Genomic DNA, 18,996 nt, shown 5'->3' on the forward strand with positions numbered 1-18,996 from the left:
CGTGTTTAGGCTCACGTGTCTTACACGATCTATGAGCACGATCTGTTTTAACACCCCAAGGCATTTTATACTTAAGTTTTTTAAATTGGCCAAAGTAACAAACTTTCAAAAGGAAGTGATGTTGCATGTCTAAAACCCTAAAATCTAGACGATGAACACTACAAATTAACATGTATATTTATTCTAACATAATCAAACATTAACTGAATCAAGAATATAATTATTAATATGCATATAAATCATACCCTTTAAGTTTTAACTGCTATTAATCTGCAGTGGAGGAGGTTATGCTATTTAAATGTAAGGGTCAGGACCTTATGAGATTTTATTTTTGTTAAATTTTTTTAGTGGGCCCATATACAATAATCAGACACATGAGTCATCATGGATAACATGGACCCCACCCAATCCCCATGTGATTGGTTGTTGCAGAATTTGCATTGTACATAAATTCATGTGTTAAGACTTTAATCCTTCAAATTTAACTGCTTGACAGTTTTTGGAACCTTATTTTTACTTGTTATGGTAGATGTCTTCTCAACAGAGGATGATCTCTTAAGTTGTTGATATTGATCATTATCAAGGACAAACATTCTTGACAATAACACAAAGGTAGGGATGCTTAAGTGTTTGACCATCAGCAGATTTCACCATTCACCGAATGCCGTTTGAAGATTTTAAATGGTGGAATCATGAGGTGTGAGGAGACGATATATCCTCCAACAACAAATACTGTAGTTAATCTTCAGTGTAGTGTAACACGAACAAACGTAGTAAAATGATGAATATTATGTAATCAAGATTGAGTTTTAATCCAGTGGTTCATATTATTAAAACATTTTGTATTATCAAAATGGCCTTGCTTTATTTTAGAACATTAACACAAATTAACTTTAAAGAAGTTATTGGTTTATGACTTTATTCATTAAAATCAATGATGGCTTACTAGCAAGCACCATACTTGCACAACAATGTGCAATGAGTGAATATTACACATCACCAAACCAAATCCATGTATAATAAAAATTCATTAATCCAACACAGGATAAAGTAAATACTTTCTAAGCATAAGGTTCTTTAATTTAACCACCTCCATATAGCTAGCAACTATATATGCTGAAAATACAGTCATAATTTATAACCTTTCTACTTGAAGGCTCAAATAGTTTATAATATCTTAATCCGCCCAAAAACAACTGAATACAAACCATTGATCACCATATCTTATTTCTGGCCCAGAATAACAGAATCACAACTCCAAGAACAATTGCAACAGGAGCCCACTTCCTTATCAATGCCTATAAGTTTCAAAAAAAAACAAATTAACAAATAATCTAAGGGCTGTGTTCGGTATCGCTACTGCAATCTGCATATAGTATGCAATCCCAAACACCCCCAAGATGCAGCAAAAACCAACAACAAACTAATCATTTCTAACCTGTCGATTTAGATCTCTTGCTTTATCAGCATAGACGCGAGATTCAGAGGTTAATCGGCTTGACATTTGACTGACCTCTGTAAAAAAATCAATATATATAAATTAATATTTTCAATAGCTTCACATAACAGATAACAATTAAAAGAAATAATTAACTTACGGTCCAACTTTTCACCAACACCAAGAACTTCCTGCACGTTACGGGTCATTATTTGGTGCACTTCATAAAGCTCATCATTCAACTTAGCAATATTCCTCTGAGTTCTTGTGTCTTGGTACAACTTCTTAGTCCTCTGTATAAATGTATCTATTCACAAAGAATGTGTTAATCAACAAGAATGTTAATTACCCGTAACCAAATACATTAAAGGTAACATTTACCAAATTTTATAAAAGCATAAGGCCTTGCAGCAGTTTCAATTTGATTCCCATAACCACGCTCAAATTCATTCTTAAGATCTTCAAGGTATTGGAAAGCAAGCTTCTTTGGATAAGCACGATCACACATTGTTAAATAACACACCCGCCCTTCAATTATATAGCTGAAAATTTTCCACATATAAAGTTAAATTACCACCAACAAGAATTGCATAACATACAATAACATTTTTTAGAGAAAAACAAACAAAGGTAGACGGAACAGATAATACTGGAAAATGTAGGGGCCGGTTTCCACAGACATCCGAGAAGCTTCATTTTGTCCTCTTGAAAGGTTCTTAAACAAGGCCTTAACTTGCTGTTTATAAAACTCTGCATCCTGCATATCACGACCATCGTCTAATCCTTCAGCTAGTGGAAGGCCATCGGTAACACGGGCAATCATTGTCAGCTTCACCATGTTTACTTTCAGAAGCTTTAAACTGAATGAAATTCAAAAAAACCTGCAAATTAAGAGTATTATTACAAAAACTAGAACGAAATTAGAACAAAATGAATTTGTTACAGAAGCTACAAAGTGATTCAGTAAGGTTTGTTGTTCAGAAATTTATATACAGATTACAGACTACGCAGTAAGATCCAGTACATTTCGACTTACATGAGCTGGAGCTCGGCTCATTTTGACTTGCGAGAGCTCAACCTTGGGTTTCAAACTCGAGCACGGCTCGTTATTATTTATTAATTAATTTGTATACGTTTTGGAATTAATAGGGATCAATCGGATTGGAATTTATATGTAAATTTTCAAATATACATATATATTCCAAAATTTATATATAAAATTTTCAATTTTGACCGATTTTGGACAAATGAGGACTAATTGGCCACACGTCGGTGGGGTGGCGACTAGCGATTAATCGGCGCCTAGTCTGGAATTTTATGACACCGTTTTAATATTTTATATATTTTGAGATAAACCTTAAACGATCCTAAGCTCGGCTTGAGCTAGTGTAGCATCTTAAACGAGCCAAAGTTCGGCTCGAGCACAATAGGGAACTGTGAAATTAATACATAGAAGTCCAAAAAAGATAAAACTTAAAAATACACAAAACTAATTAAGACTCGAAAATCCAAAAGAGCTTCCCATACAATGCTCAAGCTCGAAAAAGCGCGACTCGTTAATTGATCCAATATCGAGTAGCTCGTGAGTGGCTCGCCTCATTTGCACCCCTAGAAATTAACCTACTAAGCATACAAACAACTAGAGTAATTATTATCACCCTACAGTTTTAGGCTAGAGTAATTACGCTACAAAAAATGAAGTAGAGTAATAATACTTACTCTAGATATTTGTACACTTATCGCATTAAAAACTGTATGTAATCCTAACACTAACACTACATACTACAACCTGCATATTCACCAATAATTCTTAAATGTAAAACTAGATCTATTACAAACTTCAAACTCAACAGTCACTCACAAACATCAAGCAGAATCGAACATCTAATCCACACAACATCTAAAATTAAACAATAATTTCAAACCTAAAACCACAAATCAACTGTAATCACAAAGCCAGACCTAAATTAACATCCAACGTAACTCCAATTCGATCCAAATCCAACAAAATCAAGCATAACGCATTACATGCATACGAAACCGAAAAAAAAACTACCTAAAATTTTGATCTAGGTTAATTGATCGATGATTGAGGTTAAAGACAATGCAGAGATAACGGATTGAATTAATCAAATCGAATCGAATTTTAGGGTTTTGGAAGAACGAATGAATTGGAGAATTTGGGATGATTTCTTTTCTTGTCCTTCAAAATGACAGATATTATTAATTAAAATTTATAATTATAAAATATTTGAATACTTGCTCCCTTTAATATAACTTTATTGCCTATTGGTCCTTATGGTTCTTTAGGACTGTCATCCCCATCAAAGGTTTAAGCCGGCACGTGTCAGCGGTGGAGTACCGGGTCATTCTTAAATATCGTTTAATGATTTTCATGTTTCCAGTTGATGAGTCATGTTCGGTCCACTGTAAAGTTTGTTTAGATAAGTCCAGTGAACATCGGTTCATTGCAAAGAATTCTCTGGGTTTAAATATAGACATGATTTGGTCAAAGATGTCCTTTTTGATGTGTTAAAACGAGCGGGAATCTCGGAAAAAAAAGAGAATTCTGTGAATTTTTGTCGGATCCGCGTGAAGGAACGTCTACTCTTCGACCAGCGGACATTTTTGTGTTTGGATGCGCGGGGGGATCATGCTTGTGTAAACCTTAATGGGGTGTCCCCTCTTGTCGGACTTAGGGGCATCGGGGTTTGTTGCTAGGCAGGTCGTGTTAAAAGCAAAATCAGAAAAAATTGCTAAGCACGAGAAGACGTGTGTTGAGAATCAACGCGCCTTCATTCATTTTGCTTTCGATACATTTGGGTCTCTTGCCCCCGATGCGACTACATTTCTGAAAAGGGTTCAGCGGGTCGTGCACAATAACTCAACGACGCCGAAGAAAAGATAACTTTGTTTTCAGTAGGATTAGTTTTGCCATTTAAAAGGGAGGTGGCGGCGCAACTTGTTACCCGTTTATCTGTCTCTTTATTGTAATTGGATCATTTTATTACTCCTTATGTATGAAGCCTCAACAAACAAATGTTTGTTATGATAATAGTCTAACTATATGTATTTGCATGTGATGTATATAATATAAAGTTTTGGCTTTGGACAGTGGTTTGTCACGTCACATCACTCTAATAAAATGTTTATGTAATTATTTTCTTATGAAAGTCGAGTGATATAATATAAAGTTTTGGCTTTGGACATTAGTTTCATTGATCTTTATCTTCTTTTTATTAAACGAGTAAGTTTTAACAACATGCTTTTATAATTTCTATGTAATCTGATTTAAGAATATCTTATACCATTAATAACAAATTATGAAAAAATATATAGAATTAAATAATAATGTTAATGAATAAGTAAATGTTAGTAAACATATGATAATAAGTATTTAATTATCAAAAATCATAAAGTCCTTCAACTTTAACTAATCTAATTTAAAAAATAATAATAGGCGAAGTTTGAACAAAGACTTTGCGGGTTGGGGGGGGTCAAATTGTGTGGAATTTTTCAAAGGGGCTGGGCTCAAATTTTCGGCTGAAAACGGATAAATTTACACTATGTATACAAAATTTCACTGCTACGCAAAAAAAAAAAGGGGGCATAGCTCAAATTTTCGACTGAAAACAGGTGAGTGTACACTACGTATACAAATTTTTGAGCGAAAAAACGGGTTAACTTACACTTCTGCGCAAACAAAAAAAGTAAAACAGGGGGGCCGGGGCCACCCCTGGCCCTCGATAAGCTTCGTCCTTGATAGCAGCATTGTTTGACGTTTAACTTGAGTTAAACCTAAACATTATTTATATGACTACCATCCATGTTTTTTTGTAACGGGAACTTTATTAACATGGACCAGCAAGTTGCTAGAAACCAGAAACACCATGCATTACAAGATACCAATGAACCCTTAGAAACAAGTTACAAGTAACCAGAACTGAAATAACCATTCAAATTTCCGAGTTCGAGTTTTGTGTACATAGTGCAAAAAAATTGAAACACTTGCTTCATAAAGACTAGAGAGAGAATTCAACAATAAAGTTTAGCCAATTGGCTATTTAGTTGAGTTGAAGGAATACAATATACAACCAAAAATACTAGCAAAGCTGACTACCACAAGCATGAGCAAGGTCTACCACACTGTAGATCTTAAACATATCAAATGCTTGCCAACCCATTTTCTCTATTTTAAATATATACCTACCGACCGTTCTCATCTTAGCTTCGAGTCGCTTCCCTTGCTCCTGAATGATGACAACGAGAAGAACGACCGAGGCGCTGTTGAGTTCAAAGTTCAAACCAAAGAGTAAGGTAACGCCCATGAGTTTTCAGTGACGAATACCCAGACTTATCCAAAAAAAAAATACAATTACTTTTATATAAGTCAAAAATAATATTCTTTTAAGTTATGGGTGTAAACGAGCCGAGCTGAGCAGATCATGACGTACTCAAGACTGGCTCGCTAAAAGCTCGAAATGAGCTGAGCTTAAATGGGTTCGAGCTCAAGCCCGAGCATAAACTGAAGCTCATACAATGAATGGCTCAAGCCCATGCTTCACACCCCGAACTTGACTAGGCTCGCGAGCCTAAACGAGCATGTGATTTATTCTTTAAGTTAGAAGTGTAAACGAGCCGAGCCACTCGTGAGCTACTCGAGATCGGCTCGCTAAAAGCTCAAAAAGAGCCAAGCTTAAACGAGTTCGAGTCCGAGAGCTTAAACGAGCTCGAGTTTGAGACCGAGAGCTTAAACAAGCTCGAGTTTGAGTCCGAGCTTAAACTGGAGCTTATTTAATAGAAAGGCTCAATCTGAGCTTCACATACCGAGCTTTACTAGGCAAATGAGCATATTATTTACATAAAAATAAAAATTTTGCATATATAACTACACAATAAATATTATTACAGATTAAAGTATCATAAAAATGATTAAATAATATATACTTTAACATATAATAATATATGAAAAATATTATTATAAATATCTGTAAAATATCTGAAAAATAATAATATATATGTATCAGTAAATAATTAAATGCTTTTAACAAATAATAAACAAGTTAAGCCCGAGCCAAGTTCGAGCTTGAAAAACTATTAACGAGCCGAGCTTGAGCTTTAAGTTCATATTATACCTTTCATAGAGCTTCCAGAGAGGTGATCGTCCCTCAGTCGGAAATTGGCTGGTGGCGTAGGGATTGAGGTCTGCAATGTATGCACTATAATAAAAAGTAACAGCATTATTCGAACATATAACTCATGTTAAAACTATATATTAAAAATCAGTTATTTAACAGAAACCATACTCACTTTGATCGGTATAAAAATCAGTCTCATTAAAGCTACCTTCATGTCCATACCCCATTCTTGATTTTCTAAGCTCGTCGGATGACCGATTAGAAACATCTCGACCATCTTCTGTATCATCATCTCCTTCGGAAGTTGTAGCAGAAATCCAATCAGCCAAATTATCAGAACCACGCCCTTTCCTCCCGAATTTTAACAACCGTTTAAACCCTTTTGTCATATCCTTGCGGGATTGAAAACCAGAAGACGAATTAGCAACAAGAATGTTCTTTTGCGCACTTCCCCATTTCTTCCTCATGCGTGCCACATCAGATTCTGTTGAACTTAGATTCCAAGATTCAACAGAAGCATCGTTATCAGAAGCCTCGTTATTAAAAGAAAACGGATAATGGATTTGCGAGTTCCATGACATCGGGCTTTCACCGGGCAAATCTTGCACCGCCAGTATTTCGGTTGCCAGATTCGGGTCGGTGGGGTCCGTTTGCCCGTTACCAGATTCTGAGTTTGACAAGCTCTCGTTTACTACATCTTGAGAAGCTTCGGTTTCCATGACATCATCAAACTCGTTTTCCACGTCGTCTTCTTCATATTCCTTTACCACTAATGGCACCTTCATTTTCCCGCCAATGCTGTTATTCCTCTTATGAAACGGCTTTTTATGAACACCTTCTCCCGGTGTTGAAACGGCAGGTGGCAGCCGTCCCAGTTTCTCTTCCTTGACATGTGGAACCTCGTCATTGGTACTACTTCTGCTACGCGTATGGTTTCTCATCTGAGATCGTGCAGCTGCCTTGCTGGCAACAGAATACGGTTTAGCATCTTCTTTTCTCAAATCTGAAAAGTTCGGGACCGACTGGGCGAGAGGATTTTCCAATTGTGCCCTCCGTTTCCCGGAACCAGAGGCTACTTTGGAGCCCGTACTGGGAACTGGTGTCCGCGGTGTAGATGTGGAAGAATTCTTGTTTGGTAACGGTTTTTTACCGCGAGAAACACCGTTACTTGAAATCTTGAGGTCTGAAAATTCGGATATATCTTCATCTTCTTCAAGCTGCCCGAAATCTAACGGCTGCTCTCGCTTCATAGCTGACCGGGCATTGAATGACCTTAATCTTTCGGCACGTCTGCGGGCACTGGAAACGGGATCCTGTGTACCTGCGGACAATGATAGTTTGGTCTTCATTTGAGCACTGCTTTGTTCAAGGCTATCTTGCATAGCTTTCATCCTAGCTTCTTTTTCGGCTTTATTAGATCCCCATTGTTCCTTTAATCTTTCTTCTCGTTTCTTCATGTAACTGTTATAAGATTTTCCTCTTGAAGCATCAGAAAAGCTTCTCTGAAGTGGAGTCCGGTGATTCTGATCGTCAGGTTTAGATTTAGGTTCGGTTTTCGGTTCGGGAACCGGAGGTGGAACAGGTTCTTCCGGAAGCTTTGGAGCTCTAAGTTTATGCTCTGCAAAAAGCTTTTCTAATTCATTTGCTTTCAGTTTAAGCTCGTCGTTTAGTTCTTGATTTCCTTTTAACGGCCTTGACTTACTGACTTGGTCAACATTAGTATCCATTGGCGTTGAACCAGACCCCGCCTGAAAATATTTGCCAGGTGGCGGTGTCTTATTGTACTCGTCAGCATATTTGCTTTCGTCACGCAAAACATTTTTTTGAACCTTCGTTTTTTGTGGCCCAGATTCGCCAGATTGTTTCGCTATTGGTTCCTTGGTTTCTGCTGAAGAATTGGGCCTGGTTTGAGCCCGTAAAGAACCGATCTCGAGCCCTCTATGCTGAGAAGCAGCTACAGCTTCCTGGATTTTTGACCCGGAACCGACTCTCTTTGAAGGAGCCTTTAAACTCGTCGGTTTGGAGTCAGGCTCAAATGGGCCAACGGGCCCAGCACCAAATTCTTCCTGATTACTGAATAAAGACTTGAACTGAGTATTGGGTTTTAACCGCACCTCCAACGAATCATCCTCAGGTTTGGTTAAAGATGACCAAGACTGCGTCTTTTCCAAAGTGGAAGTTGAGTGGTTAGACCCAACAGATTCTTCGGGTCTAACAGAACTCGTCTCCATTTTTGGTTGAGTTTTCTTGACCTCAAAATCAGGTTGACTACTACTACTACTAGTAGTACTCACCTGATCTTTCAAATCATGTTGACTTTTCTTGACATCAAAAGACTGACTTTTGTTGAACTCAATCAAGGTCGCGTTCGAAGGTGGTTTCGGGCTGTCGGTTTCCTTCTTCTCACCACTCAAATCAATGCTCATATCACTCGCACCACTCCATCTTCTCAAAACAGTTGCATTCGATTGAGAAACATCAGACGAAAGCCTGCGAAGATCAGGCTTAGCAACAGCTGGTGGCGGTTTGCTGCCACTCCCGGTGGCAGAACCCACCTCTTTCTGCTTGCTTTCAAACATATTAATCCGATCTTGCACACTGAGCCGCCTAGAAGACGGCTGTGGGGCGGTCTGAGCCAATGGTTCCTCGACCCCACCGCTACCAGTATCTTCTTTCTTTACCTTTTGGTTATCAGAAACCGTTTCGTCTTTACCCATGGGTCGTAAAGAGAATGTGATTGGCGGTGGTTGAGAAGCTGAGGCAGCAGCGGGGACGGTGGACGTGGCGGTGGTAGACGGTGCGTCGTCATCAATTGACATGTCTGAGCTGTACGAGCACCGGATGGCAGCTTGATCACCGAAGCTGGATTTAGATGAGTGCTTGAACAACTCGGGCCATCTTTCATAAAGTGAGAGGTATTTACAGCAAGCTTCACTGCACAAAATTAGAAATATTTTATATTAACAGTTTCAAACCAAACACAAAAATATTATTTAACGAAAAAGTAAAAACTCTTACTTTAGACGAGCAGCACCAAACCGCTCAGCAAACAACTGAAGGTCGGTTACAGTCTCATGGTTAAAACCAGCAGAAGCCGCACGAGCACACGCTGTATCGAAGTCCTGCTTTACAGCTGTCAGCCTCACATCAATTGCCCTCAAAAGTTCCTTCCTATAATTGCCGTAAGATGTAACAAATTAGCCTAAAATGCAGCATGTGTGTGTGTGAGAAAGAAAGAGAGAGATAGAGAGAGAAGTGTTTACTTGGTTGCATCAGCTCTGGCTGCGGTGCTTGATCTACCGTCACCTGGATTATAATAACATTACCATATTAGCCCACTATATTAGCAGTTAGCACCGTCAAATTAGCCCTAATTTGAAGTTTAAAAAACAATGTGCAAAGGTATGATATATGTTTTTATTTACTTGGTAGCAGATGCATAGCGCGTATCAAACTCTTATTACACTAATCAAATAATCAATCTTCCTATTTCACATATCAAGTAAAAAAGATCACGGTCCATATCACATACCTATGTTGCTCTCAGATGATCCCTGAGAATATAATCTTCGGGCTGCTTCTAGCTGAGACATCTCGGCATCTAAGGTGATCACTAGCTCTACAATTTCAGGTGTACTAACAAACCGTACAAACCTAGTAATAAAATAAATAAATTAATAATTACAAAAAACATATTTAGTAAATAGCAACTGAATTATCATAGGAAAAACACCTCTCTAGTGTCCCCTTCGTGAACCACGAGTCCACATTTTTACGTTTATCCACTTCAAGCTTTATAGACTGAACCGACGATGCAACTTGTTCCTCCACAACCTTTAAATGAGTCACGAACGGCTTCACTAAACCCGACGCAAGCTTCTCTGTGTTCCCATTACTCGAAACAAACAATTCACATCTGCACAAAAAACAACCAAAAGATCAGCACAAAATCAACAAAACCAAACCAAGCTACCAATTACCAAAACCGGAATTCACCTCGAATGTTTCGGTGACAGCTGGAATGCAGCATAATCAAGCGGCGTGTCGAATTCCATCTTGTCCCCAATGTTTCACCTCGCACACCAGTTGTTCGACGAAAAGCCTAAACCAACAATGCGAACTATTCGTGCATCAACAACAAAATTCGAACGTTTAACCAAATCCCATCTAACTACAACGCAATCAGACTGTAATGCAAGACCGCATCAGATCTGATTCCACACCAAACAATCGAAATGCCAATCAAATCAATAATCGGGTAAAAACCCTAATAATCTGGAAATCCGAAATCGGAAAGCTGAGTGAAATTGAAGACTTACCCAAGTGACAGCAATGTAAGATCTTGAAAACCCAGAAGGATCTTGGATTGGATTTCAAAAATCAAGCAACATTGCGGTTCTTGGGTGTAGAAAGAAAAGGGGTTTGTGTTGTTTAGAGAGTGTGTGTGTTTTATATGAAGAAAGAAAGAAAGAAAGTTGAAAACCCTACAAAGGTAAATTAATTAGCTGTCTTGTGTTGTGTAGATGGTGCTTGTTGCTTTACTTCTCTCTCTCAAACCCACCCATTATCTTTCATGTTCTCCATCTTCTTTCTAAAAAATATGTAAGTACAGTATGTGTATGTATATATGTAGATGCATAGATTATTAGATTTGAATACATACAAGATAAAACGAGGATTGTGTTTTGATTGAAAACATTTGACTAGGTAGAAATATGTAGTTATTTTAGTTGATGTAACTAGATAAACAGTACAGCATGAATATAGAAACATGTAGAATTTTAGGGGGAGGTGTGTTTTTTTATATTATTTTTTTAGTAGGTAACTTTATGTGTGTAGTTTAATATTTCGATATACATTATGTCTGAATTATGTGTTAAAGTATCGGTAATTAAAAAGTGTAATACGACCGGTGCGGTAATTTTTTGTTATCATGAATTGTATGGTTTTCGATTGTTAAATCTTGGGTTTGAGTCAATTGCGTAGAGTTTATTACAGATTCGGGTTTTGACATATCTTGAGTAGGTGGAAGAAAAGACATTTCAATGGGTTTAATACATGTTAGAATTTTAGATCTCCCTTCTTTTTAAAAAGTATAGTAATTGCTTCGATTTGATTTGGTTATCTAGCAGTTTGCTATGGTAATTGTTTGATCGCTTTTGTATGTGTGTGTTCTGTGTGTAATATAAATCCAAGCGATATAGTCGATTATATATAAATATAAAACGAAAGTATGAAACCATAAGTTATTTATTTTCTTAACTTTTTATTTAAGTTACTTTAATTTTCTTGGAACATTTTGCTCACCCCTACATGTAACAAACTAGGTGACATTTATCTCCATAATATACTTAACTTTCACTCAAAAACAAATCCAACTTCATAGTCATGATATATGTGACCTCTACTAGATAACCATTTTATATTCGTGTATTAAAATATTTCCATTTAGCTTAAAAAGCATGTGAAGCTCTTCCATGCAGCATCATCAAAGATCTGGTCCAATCAAACATATGGTCCAATGCTATAAACCCAAGATCGGTCAGTTCCATAATCACAATCATATTCATGGGTGGTGCAAGTGGGTTTCCCTTGGGGGAGCCAACAACCTCTACAAAATTAATTCTAAAGAGACCTCTAAATGGTTATTAGTGTAAAGGTCACATATAAGTTATACATGACTTTTCGAGATGGCCTAAGTTTAAAGATATAACTCGCACTATTAAAAACCGTTACTTTCATGATATTTTTTTTCTAAAGCAAAACATTTTCCATTTATGACAAATCAATGCAATCTTCTTTAGATTTCAAAAGTCATTCTTGTGATGCATTCCTTAATCATGACACTGAACATCATTGACATTTTACACCACACATACATATTTTTTTGTTGATTAAAGATTCCTCTACAAGAGGAAACACTTGTCAAGTCTCCATCAGCCTTAGGTATTGATACCTTATGTAGATGACTACATATTATTATAGAAAATTGAAAAGCAAAATTTATGGATTATGGAGCCCATTAACTTAGTACCATACTTTATTTCTTTTCATATACGGAGTAAAAAGAAACTGATTATAAAAAAGAGAATAAAAGCTTCTTTGCAATCCACTTAGCCTTTATCTTTAGAATGCAATCTACCAACATTTGTATTTCACAAATTATAAATTATAAGTTAGATTCACTTTCACTTATTTTGCAAAGAACACTCACTTGTAAGATATGATAATTCCATTACCATCAACACCATGATACAAATAACAAGAAAGAATTTGTTTCAAAGAATTAATTAGCACACTAAAAATATTACACAACCATAGAATGAACTAGAAACTTGCGTTAACCATTCAATCACAAATTGTTGCAACCATTTCGACTAGTTTTGTGTTTGGAACTTTGTTTAGTGCCTCGCCTTTCTCGAGCACAACTTGCTCTCTTTGTGTATTCCATGTTGTTTGTCTATCATACACGACACATTGTTAGTATTCGGTTTGAATCAGATAAAGACTATAGTCAAATTAGATAGAGAGGCCGGTAAACTAACTAACCCCTAAGCAAAATCCTTGTACACTCATCTTGAAAGTTGACGGGTCTTCAACCGTGACGGTTGACACCCCCAAAGAACCTCGTTTGTTAGTAGAGGAAGCGCTTTCACCATAACTTGGAAACACTATAGGGCAAGTGGTGAAGTTTTTTGTTTCATAAGACGGATCAAGTGAGTTTATTTCTTTTTCAAACATCTCTTCGAACAAACCTTTTAGCTCCTCGACACTTGTCTCAATGTTACCCTATCGACAACATATAGACTTATAAAGGTTAAATTGAATAATAGTCTTTCGGGGCAACCAAACTAAAGTTAACCATTTTGACCCATTACCCGACCCATTAATTTTGATGCCTTTACTATTTATAATGATCAGAAAGGAATAAGAAAGCATAAAACTTACACTGGCTTTGTTTTGCCTCATCATTGCTGCCATTTCTCTCAAGAAATCAACCATTCCCTGCTTCAAAATAACCGATTCATAAACGGTAAATCACAGTATAAAAAAAATACTTTCAGGGTTCTAAACTCAATTCTTGAATCAAATTACTTGAAGAAACCACAGATTATGTAAATACAATAATATCTGAAAGTTATTGACTTTAGATGTTTTTCAAAGGACATTATGATGAACATAAGTCTCTTGCAAGAAAAGAAATAAAGAACTCACATTGTTGTCATCAACATCATCATTGTCACGAATTCCAACATCGTACCGAAATCTTCTATTTGCATCAGAAAGTACTATGAAACACAAAAATTGTTTGGAATTTGTCAACTAAATCTTCAAATACACATGTTTTTGTTGGTGTTATTGTCAAAAATCTTAAAAAATGGCAAAAACATGTTTTTATTCAAATTTTCAGGAACTAGATAGATTTATAACAATTTATTATTATTATTGTATCTTGATAATGTTGAGTTATTTGTTACTTTTTTTCCAAAATGGCCCGTTTCAACCCATGCCCATTTCCTTAAGATCACTCACCCGAAACCAAAATGACATTTTTAAAGCAGCCCGTTTTGCCAGACATAGGAATATGCTATTCCAATCCAAGATCAGATTTTTATCGCACCCGAATGCAACCCAAGTTAATAAGCAGTACCAAACACCCCCATGACAATTCTCAATACAATTAATCCCAAATTGAACTTAATTACAGAAACTGATCTAAAAACATACCAGAATACGCTTCTTGCACTTCCTGAAACTTCTTGTTTGCCTCGTCCACATTCTTCGAATTACCGGAGGCTGAACAACGATCAGGATGCCATCTCTACGCCCAAAACAACACAAATAGACAAAAAGTTATATACTCTTGTCATTTCATATCAATAAATTTCATTAAAAAAACAGTAGTGTTTACATCAAAACTAGGCTTGTAAACGAACCAAACGTTCATGAACTGTTCGGCAGGAAGTTCGTTTATTTAATAAACGAAAGAACACGAACAAATTTTTTTTGTACATTTAATTAAACGAACGAACAAACGTTTTGTTCGTTCATTTATGTTCATGAATGTCCGTTTGTGTTCGCTCGTTCGCTTATGTTTGTTTAAATTTTAATAAATACGTAAGTAGCTATATTTATATAAAAATAATTATATAAACATAAAAGGGGCTCGTTTAAATTATATGTATACGTATATGGATATGTATATGTGTGTATATACACGCTTGGTTATGTCTGGTCAATTACGTTCATTTGCGTTTGTTTATGGCTGTTCTATTATGTTCATTTAAGTTTGTTTGTTTTTGTTCGTTTACATTTATGAACTGTTCATTTAGGTTTTAAACGAACAAACACGAACATGCCCGTTTTCATAATGAACAATCGTGAACACAAAAATTTGTTCGATTATGTGTTCGTGTTCATATCCAGTTAAATGCAAAGGAACAAACACGAACATGCCCGTTTTCATAATGAATGATCGTGAACACAAAAATTTGTTCGATTATGTGTTCGTGTTCATATCCAGTTAAATGTAAAGGAACAAACACGAACATGCCTTTGTTCGTGTTCGTTCGGCTTGTTTACAGGCCTAATCAAAACAAATGGCAAACGGGCAACACGTTGTGCTAGATAACAAAACTAAATCTTTTAGAATTAACATCACTTATAAGTTATGACCCGTTGGACTCAATTAAGTAGCTCCAAATAATCAAATTCATATAGATCTTGCAAGTATTTAAATTTTATAGTCAAGAAACTCATAAAGCCCTGCTTGCGGTGCGCACATATGATGTATATATGTGTGAACCCTCGGGTGGGCAAAAGTGAAATTGCACTAATTTTGACGTTATTTTACTAATCTCGTGAAAATAACGTTTAAAAGTGACGGACGGTTAATCAGGCATCATGTAGTGGCGTTGATAGCCGAAAGACAAGGGTACATGCACCGATCAGCCGGTGTCCCGATGATTGAGTACTATGTGCCTTATGTCCAAGGCTTGATGCAAAACTACTATCGAGCCGGGGGTCTCACCGGAAGCAGCCTCTCTATCCTTATGGGTAGAGGTAAGGCTGTCTACATCTTACCCTCCTCAGACCCTACCATAGCTTTGCTATTGGGATATACTGAGTACGATGATGATGATGAGTCAAGAAACTCATACAAATTTCAATAATATTAAAGAAAAAAAAATAATAAAACAGTTAAAATTTAATAAAAAAAAAAATTACCATTGCAAGCTTCCTGTATGCAATCTTGAGTTCTGCTTCAGTGCATTCTTTTTTAAGCCCCAAAATCTTATAAAAATCAATACTTTTTCCTCCATTAACATCCATTCTTGAAACCCTTAATCAAGATTCACCTTTGTTCTTTGTTTTGCCAATAAATTGTTGGATTAATTAAAAGATCAAGACCCAGTTTCTTGGATATTAAAGGGTTGTAATTGTTGATGGAATGATTATAAAAAGGGAGTAATAAACTAATAATAATACATGTTGTTAATTTATTTAAAGAGTAAAACACGCACGTTGGAATGGTTATAATAAGAGGATATGATCATATGAATATGAGCTACAGGATTTTGATCTTTTTTCATACATACATCGTACGTTAAGGCCGCAAGAAGTCTCCAGAAACAGGAATAAAATATGTTTATTTATTGTTTTTAAAAGATTTAAAGTGTTAAAATAATGGGTTGTGTGGAAAATGGAAATGGGTTGGATGGGTGTGGTAGATATTTGTGAATCAACAACCTAAGAGCTTTTATTGACTTTTAAACCAATGTAGGCATTAAACATTTAATAATCTAGTCACACACTTTAGCTCGGTTCGTGTCGGACGGGAAGTGAAGAGTTGGGATGAAGGTCGCATAATTTTATATAAATTTGATCTCAATCAAGTTTTACAGCAACGGGTATTCGGACGGCGGGTTTTCCAGGAATAGGAGATAGTGGGATTGGGTTACCCAACATTATTTGCTATTGCGAGCGTATGAAGGCTTCTTTTGCTATTGGGCAACCCCGAATAGTCAGGTTTTATTCATTGATTGTTCGAGAAAATATGAAAATCATTTAATAATTTAAAAGTTTGAAACATGGTATGTTGTTAGTAATTATTTAACCTTTAAACGTGACATTTATTAAACTAACTTATAGTTCATCCTAAAAAAATTGGATTTTGTTATAGTATAACTAGAAATTATATAAGATGAATATAATGTAAATGCATCATGTTTATCATATAAGATGTTAGACATATCATCAGTCGTCATATACTCCTGTTTTGTGTATGGTATGCAATCTAATCTATTTGTTATAATATTATACCATCGTTTATTCGGGACTCGAACTCTCGACCTCCGAATAATTGAACACCTTATAACAAATCAATATACCATCGGGTTAAATACCCCTCATGTGTTTGGTGAGTGTAGAAAATGTACATGAATAAAGTTTAAGCTCTTTAAGCTAAAGAACTCGAGTTTGATCTCAACTCATTTAAAATCCTTCATTTAAGCAATCCATTTTGTCAAGAATATAAATATGTTTATTATTAGGATAGTGTTTTGCATAAACCGGATTTATTTCTTTTCTTTCATTTCATTCTTTAGGGTTATGAATATCTCTGTCAAAAGAAACCCACAACTTAAACATATGATTGTAGGTCAAATCACAAAATTCTCAAAACAGCTATTTGATCTAAACTTTTCTTCTCAAAAAGGCTTAGAAAATTTTCCTTGCCAAAATAAGCAAGGCCAATCGCACTCGCGCTCCCACACTTCCTCGTGCCACCCTAACTGTCGCCTCAATCCCCACCACTGTGCCACCAAAACCCCACATTTGGCCCACCTCAACCTCCTAGCCACCTCCACTCCCTACACCGATTGCCCTCGCTACTACAACTATCATGTCATTGTCGTCATTCGCTCACCACCGCCACCCAAATAGCCCCTTGCCGCCAGGGCCGGCCCCTGGGGGGGGGGGGGGGGTTGTGTGCCTGTGTGGTCGACGACCCCAGCCCCGCACCCTGCTAGGCCTGATTTTTCTTTTTTAAATACTAGGATATAGCCCGTGTAATACACGGGTGGCTAAAAAATACAACAAAAAAGTTAAATTTAATAATATACGTAATAACATACCTTGTCGTCTCAAAAGCATATTAAAATATATTTATATTTCCAAAAATATGTTGAATATAACATATTTTTATCTTATGGATTCATAATAGCATACCTTATGGAATAATGATTTTGTTTAATGTAGGTTCCCAGCCGGATTTACACGGAATATCTCGTTCTACGTAGGTGCGGAATCCCTACGTAAGACGTTACGAGCGTAGAAGACGATACACGTTAACACGATCAAACACACGTTACAATAAACAAAGACACGTTGTATTGCAACTGGAAACACGTGATTCACTGATCACCGATTACACAAACTGAATAACTCGTAAAAACTAAAACTCTAACTCGTCTCAAACTCGCTCACAACTAAGCCGTAACCTAGCAGTTTATATAACACGACAACTTCGCCTAGCATGTTTAGGCGAAGTTGTCCCTAACTTCGCTTGTTCCACAAGTTCGCCTATATCAGCGAACTTGTGAGCTAACTTCGCTTAATACAAAATACAAATCCAACTAACTCGATTACAGACACTAGACACTGAACTACTGACATCATGTACCAACATTTAATAATATAAATAAGTAGATTAAAATTAAATAGCTTATTGTGTGTAATTTATAATTTTGGAAACCATGTTGCTTTAATATAATAGTTATGTTAGATTTATATGTATGTTTTATGAAAAACAATATTTATATTTAATGTTTAAACTTAATTACATAACAACTAGTTTGGCTTAGTGGCAAAGGGTATGACTTATAACCAAAATGGTTATGGGTTCTAGTCTCATTTGAGACATGTTTAAGCCTATTTTTATACAAAAGTCTTTTACACAACGCAAATCATAACCAAGTATGTCTATTTAAAAATTAAATTGTTTGAACCCAACAAAATACTCATTTTAATTGAGGCCTAAAATATTTTTCGCCTTTTCGAAACCGGCCTTGCTTGCCGCCACCACCACCGTTGCCATCCTACCTGATCCCCCACCCCATCCCCACGTCCGTTAGAAGACTTAAGGCAATTTCAATCTAACGCGAAGACTTATTTTCTGTGGCTCGGTTCTTCAATAGAATGTACTGTTGTTATTTCATTTTTTTACTATGGTCTTTAGGTGATAGGTTTGTATATATAAAGATGTAGTTTAATTAGTATTTTGACATTTTTACATCATTAATTTAAAATAAAAATTAAAAATAAAAAGATATAGTGGTTCGCGACTAGCCCTCAAAAAATATAACGGATGCTAAATTGTCAATTTTTTTCTAAAACAACTTATTTCAACTCAAGTTTACG

At 36.1% G+C, this 18,996-nt stretch overlaps 3 protein-coding genes across 3 annotated transcripts; all 3 read right to left on the bottom strand.

Moving 5' to 3' along the window:
• Positions 1–1,067: 1,067 nt before the first annotated feature.
• LOC143535341 (25.3 kDa vesicle transport protein SEC22-1-like) lies at positions 1,068–2,322 on the bottom strand. The gene is made up of 5 exons (XM_077029623.1): positions 2,089–2,322; positions 1,820–1,980; positions 1,599–1,745; positions 1,439–1,515; positions 1,068–1,298 (listed from the first exon to the last, which is right to left on the bottom strand). Exons 1-5 carry the CDS (start codon positions 2,274–2,276, stop codon positions 1,215–1,217), a joined length of 657 nt encoding a protein of 218 aa, XP_076885738.1. The 5' UTR covers positions 2,277–2,322; the 3' UTR covers positions 1,068–1,214.
• A 3,050-nt stretch (positions 2,323–5,372) lies between these two features.
• Positions 5,373–11,021, bottom strand: LOC143535361 (uncharacterized). The gene is made up of 9 exons (XM_077029640.1): positions 10,896–11,021; positions 10,573–10,787; positions 10,310–10,492; positions 10,105–10,230; positions 9,840–9,854; positions 9,595–9,747; positions 6,749–9,510; positions 6,574–6,657; positions 5,373–5,722 (listed from the first exon to the last, which is right to left on the bottom strand). The coding sequence occupies exons 2-9, from the start codon at positions 10,629–10,631 to the stop codon at positions 5,658–5,660; spliced, it is 3,447 nt and encodes a 1,148-aa protein (XP_076885755.1). The 5' UTR covers positions 10,632–10,787; positions 10,896–11,021; the 3' UTR covers positions 5,373–5,657.
• A 1,892-nt stretch (positions 11,022–12,913) lies between these two features.
• Positions 12,914–15,909, bottom strand: LOC143535343 (uncharacterized). Its single transcript, XM_077029624.1, has 6 exons — positions 15,805–15,909; positions 14,305–14,398; positions 13,792–13,865; positions 13,525–13,584; positions 13,126–13,365; positions 12,914–13,036 (listed from the first exon to the last, which is right to left on the bottom strand). The coding sequence occupies exons 1-6, from the start codon at positions 15,907–15,909 to the stop codon at positions 12,929–12,931; spliced, it is 681 nt and encodes a 226-aa protein (XP_076885739.1). The 3' UTR covers positions 12,914–12,928.
• Between the last annotated feature and the right edge of the window lie 3,087 nt (positions 15,910–18,996).

The sequence above is a fragment of the Bidens hawaiensis genome, unplaced genomic scaffold (assembly GCF_021521415.1).
Source record: "Bidens hawaiensis isolate Kalapana, Puna unplaced genomic scaffold, B.hawaiensis_p1.1 tig00010467_1, whole genome shotgun sequence".
NCBI classification, from domain to species: Eukaryota; Viridiplantae; Streptophyta; class Magnoliopsida; order Asterales; family Asteraceae; genus Bidens; species Bidens hawaiensis.

Bases quoted from the DNA above. Each gene is read 5' to 3' on its own strand.
- LOC143535341 (XM_077029623.1), bottom strand. From the start codon at position 2,276: ATGGTGAAGCTGACAATGATTGCCCGTGTTACCGATGGCCTTCCACTA. The intron at 1,746-1,819 runs GTAAATGTTACC...CTTTGTGAATAG, and splicing joins TTATGCTTTTATAAAATTTG to ATACATTTATACAGAGGACT. The intron at 1,516-1,598 runs GTAAGTTAATTA...ATTTTTTTACAG, and splicing joins TGTTGGTGAAAAGTTGGACC to AGGTCAGTCAAATGTCAAGC.
- LOC143535361 (XM_077029640.1), bottom strand. From the start codon at position 10,631: ATGGAATTCGACACGCCGCTTGATTATGCTGCATTCCAGCTGTCACCG. The intron at 10,493-10,572 runs GTGAATTCCGGT...TTTTTTGTGCAG, and splicing joins CTGTCACCGAAACATTCGAG to ATGTGAATTGTTTGTTTCGA. The intron at 5,723-6,573 runs GTATAATATGAA...TGAACTCAACAG, and splicing joins CTCTGGAAGCTCTATGAAAG to CGCCTCGGTCGTTCTTCTCG.
- LOC143535343 (XM_077029624.1), bottom strand. From the start codon at position 15,909: ATGGATGTTAATGGAGGAAAAAGTATTGATTTTTATAAGATTTTGGGG. The intron at 14,399-15,804 runs GTAATTTTTTTT...TTTTGGGCGTAG, and splicing joins CATACAGGAAGCTTGCAATG to AGATGGCATCCTGATCGTTG. The intron at 13,866-14,304 runs GTATGTTTTTAG...TGTGTTTCATAG, and splicing joins AGTGCAAGAAGCGTATTCTG to TACTTTCTGATGCAAATAGA.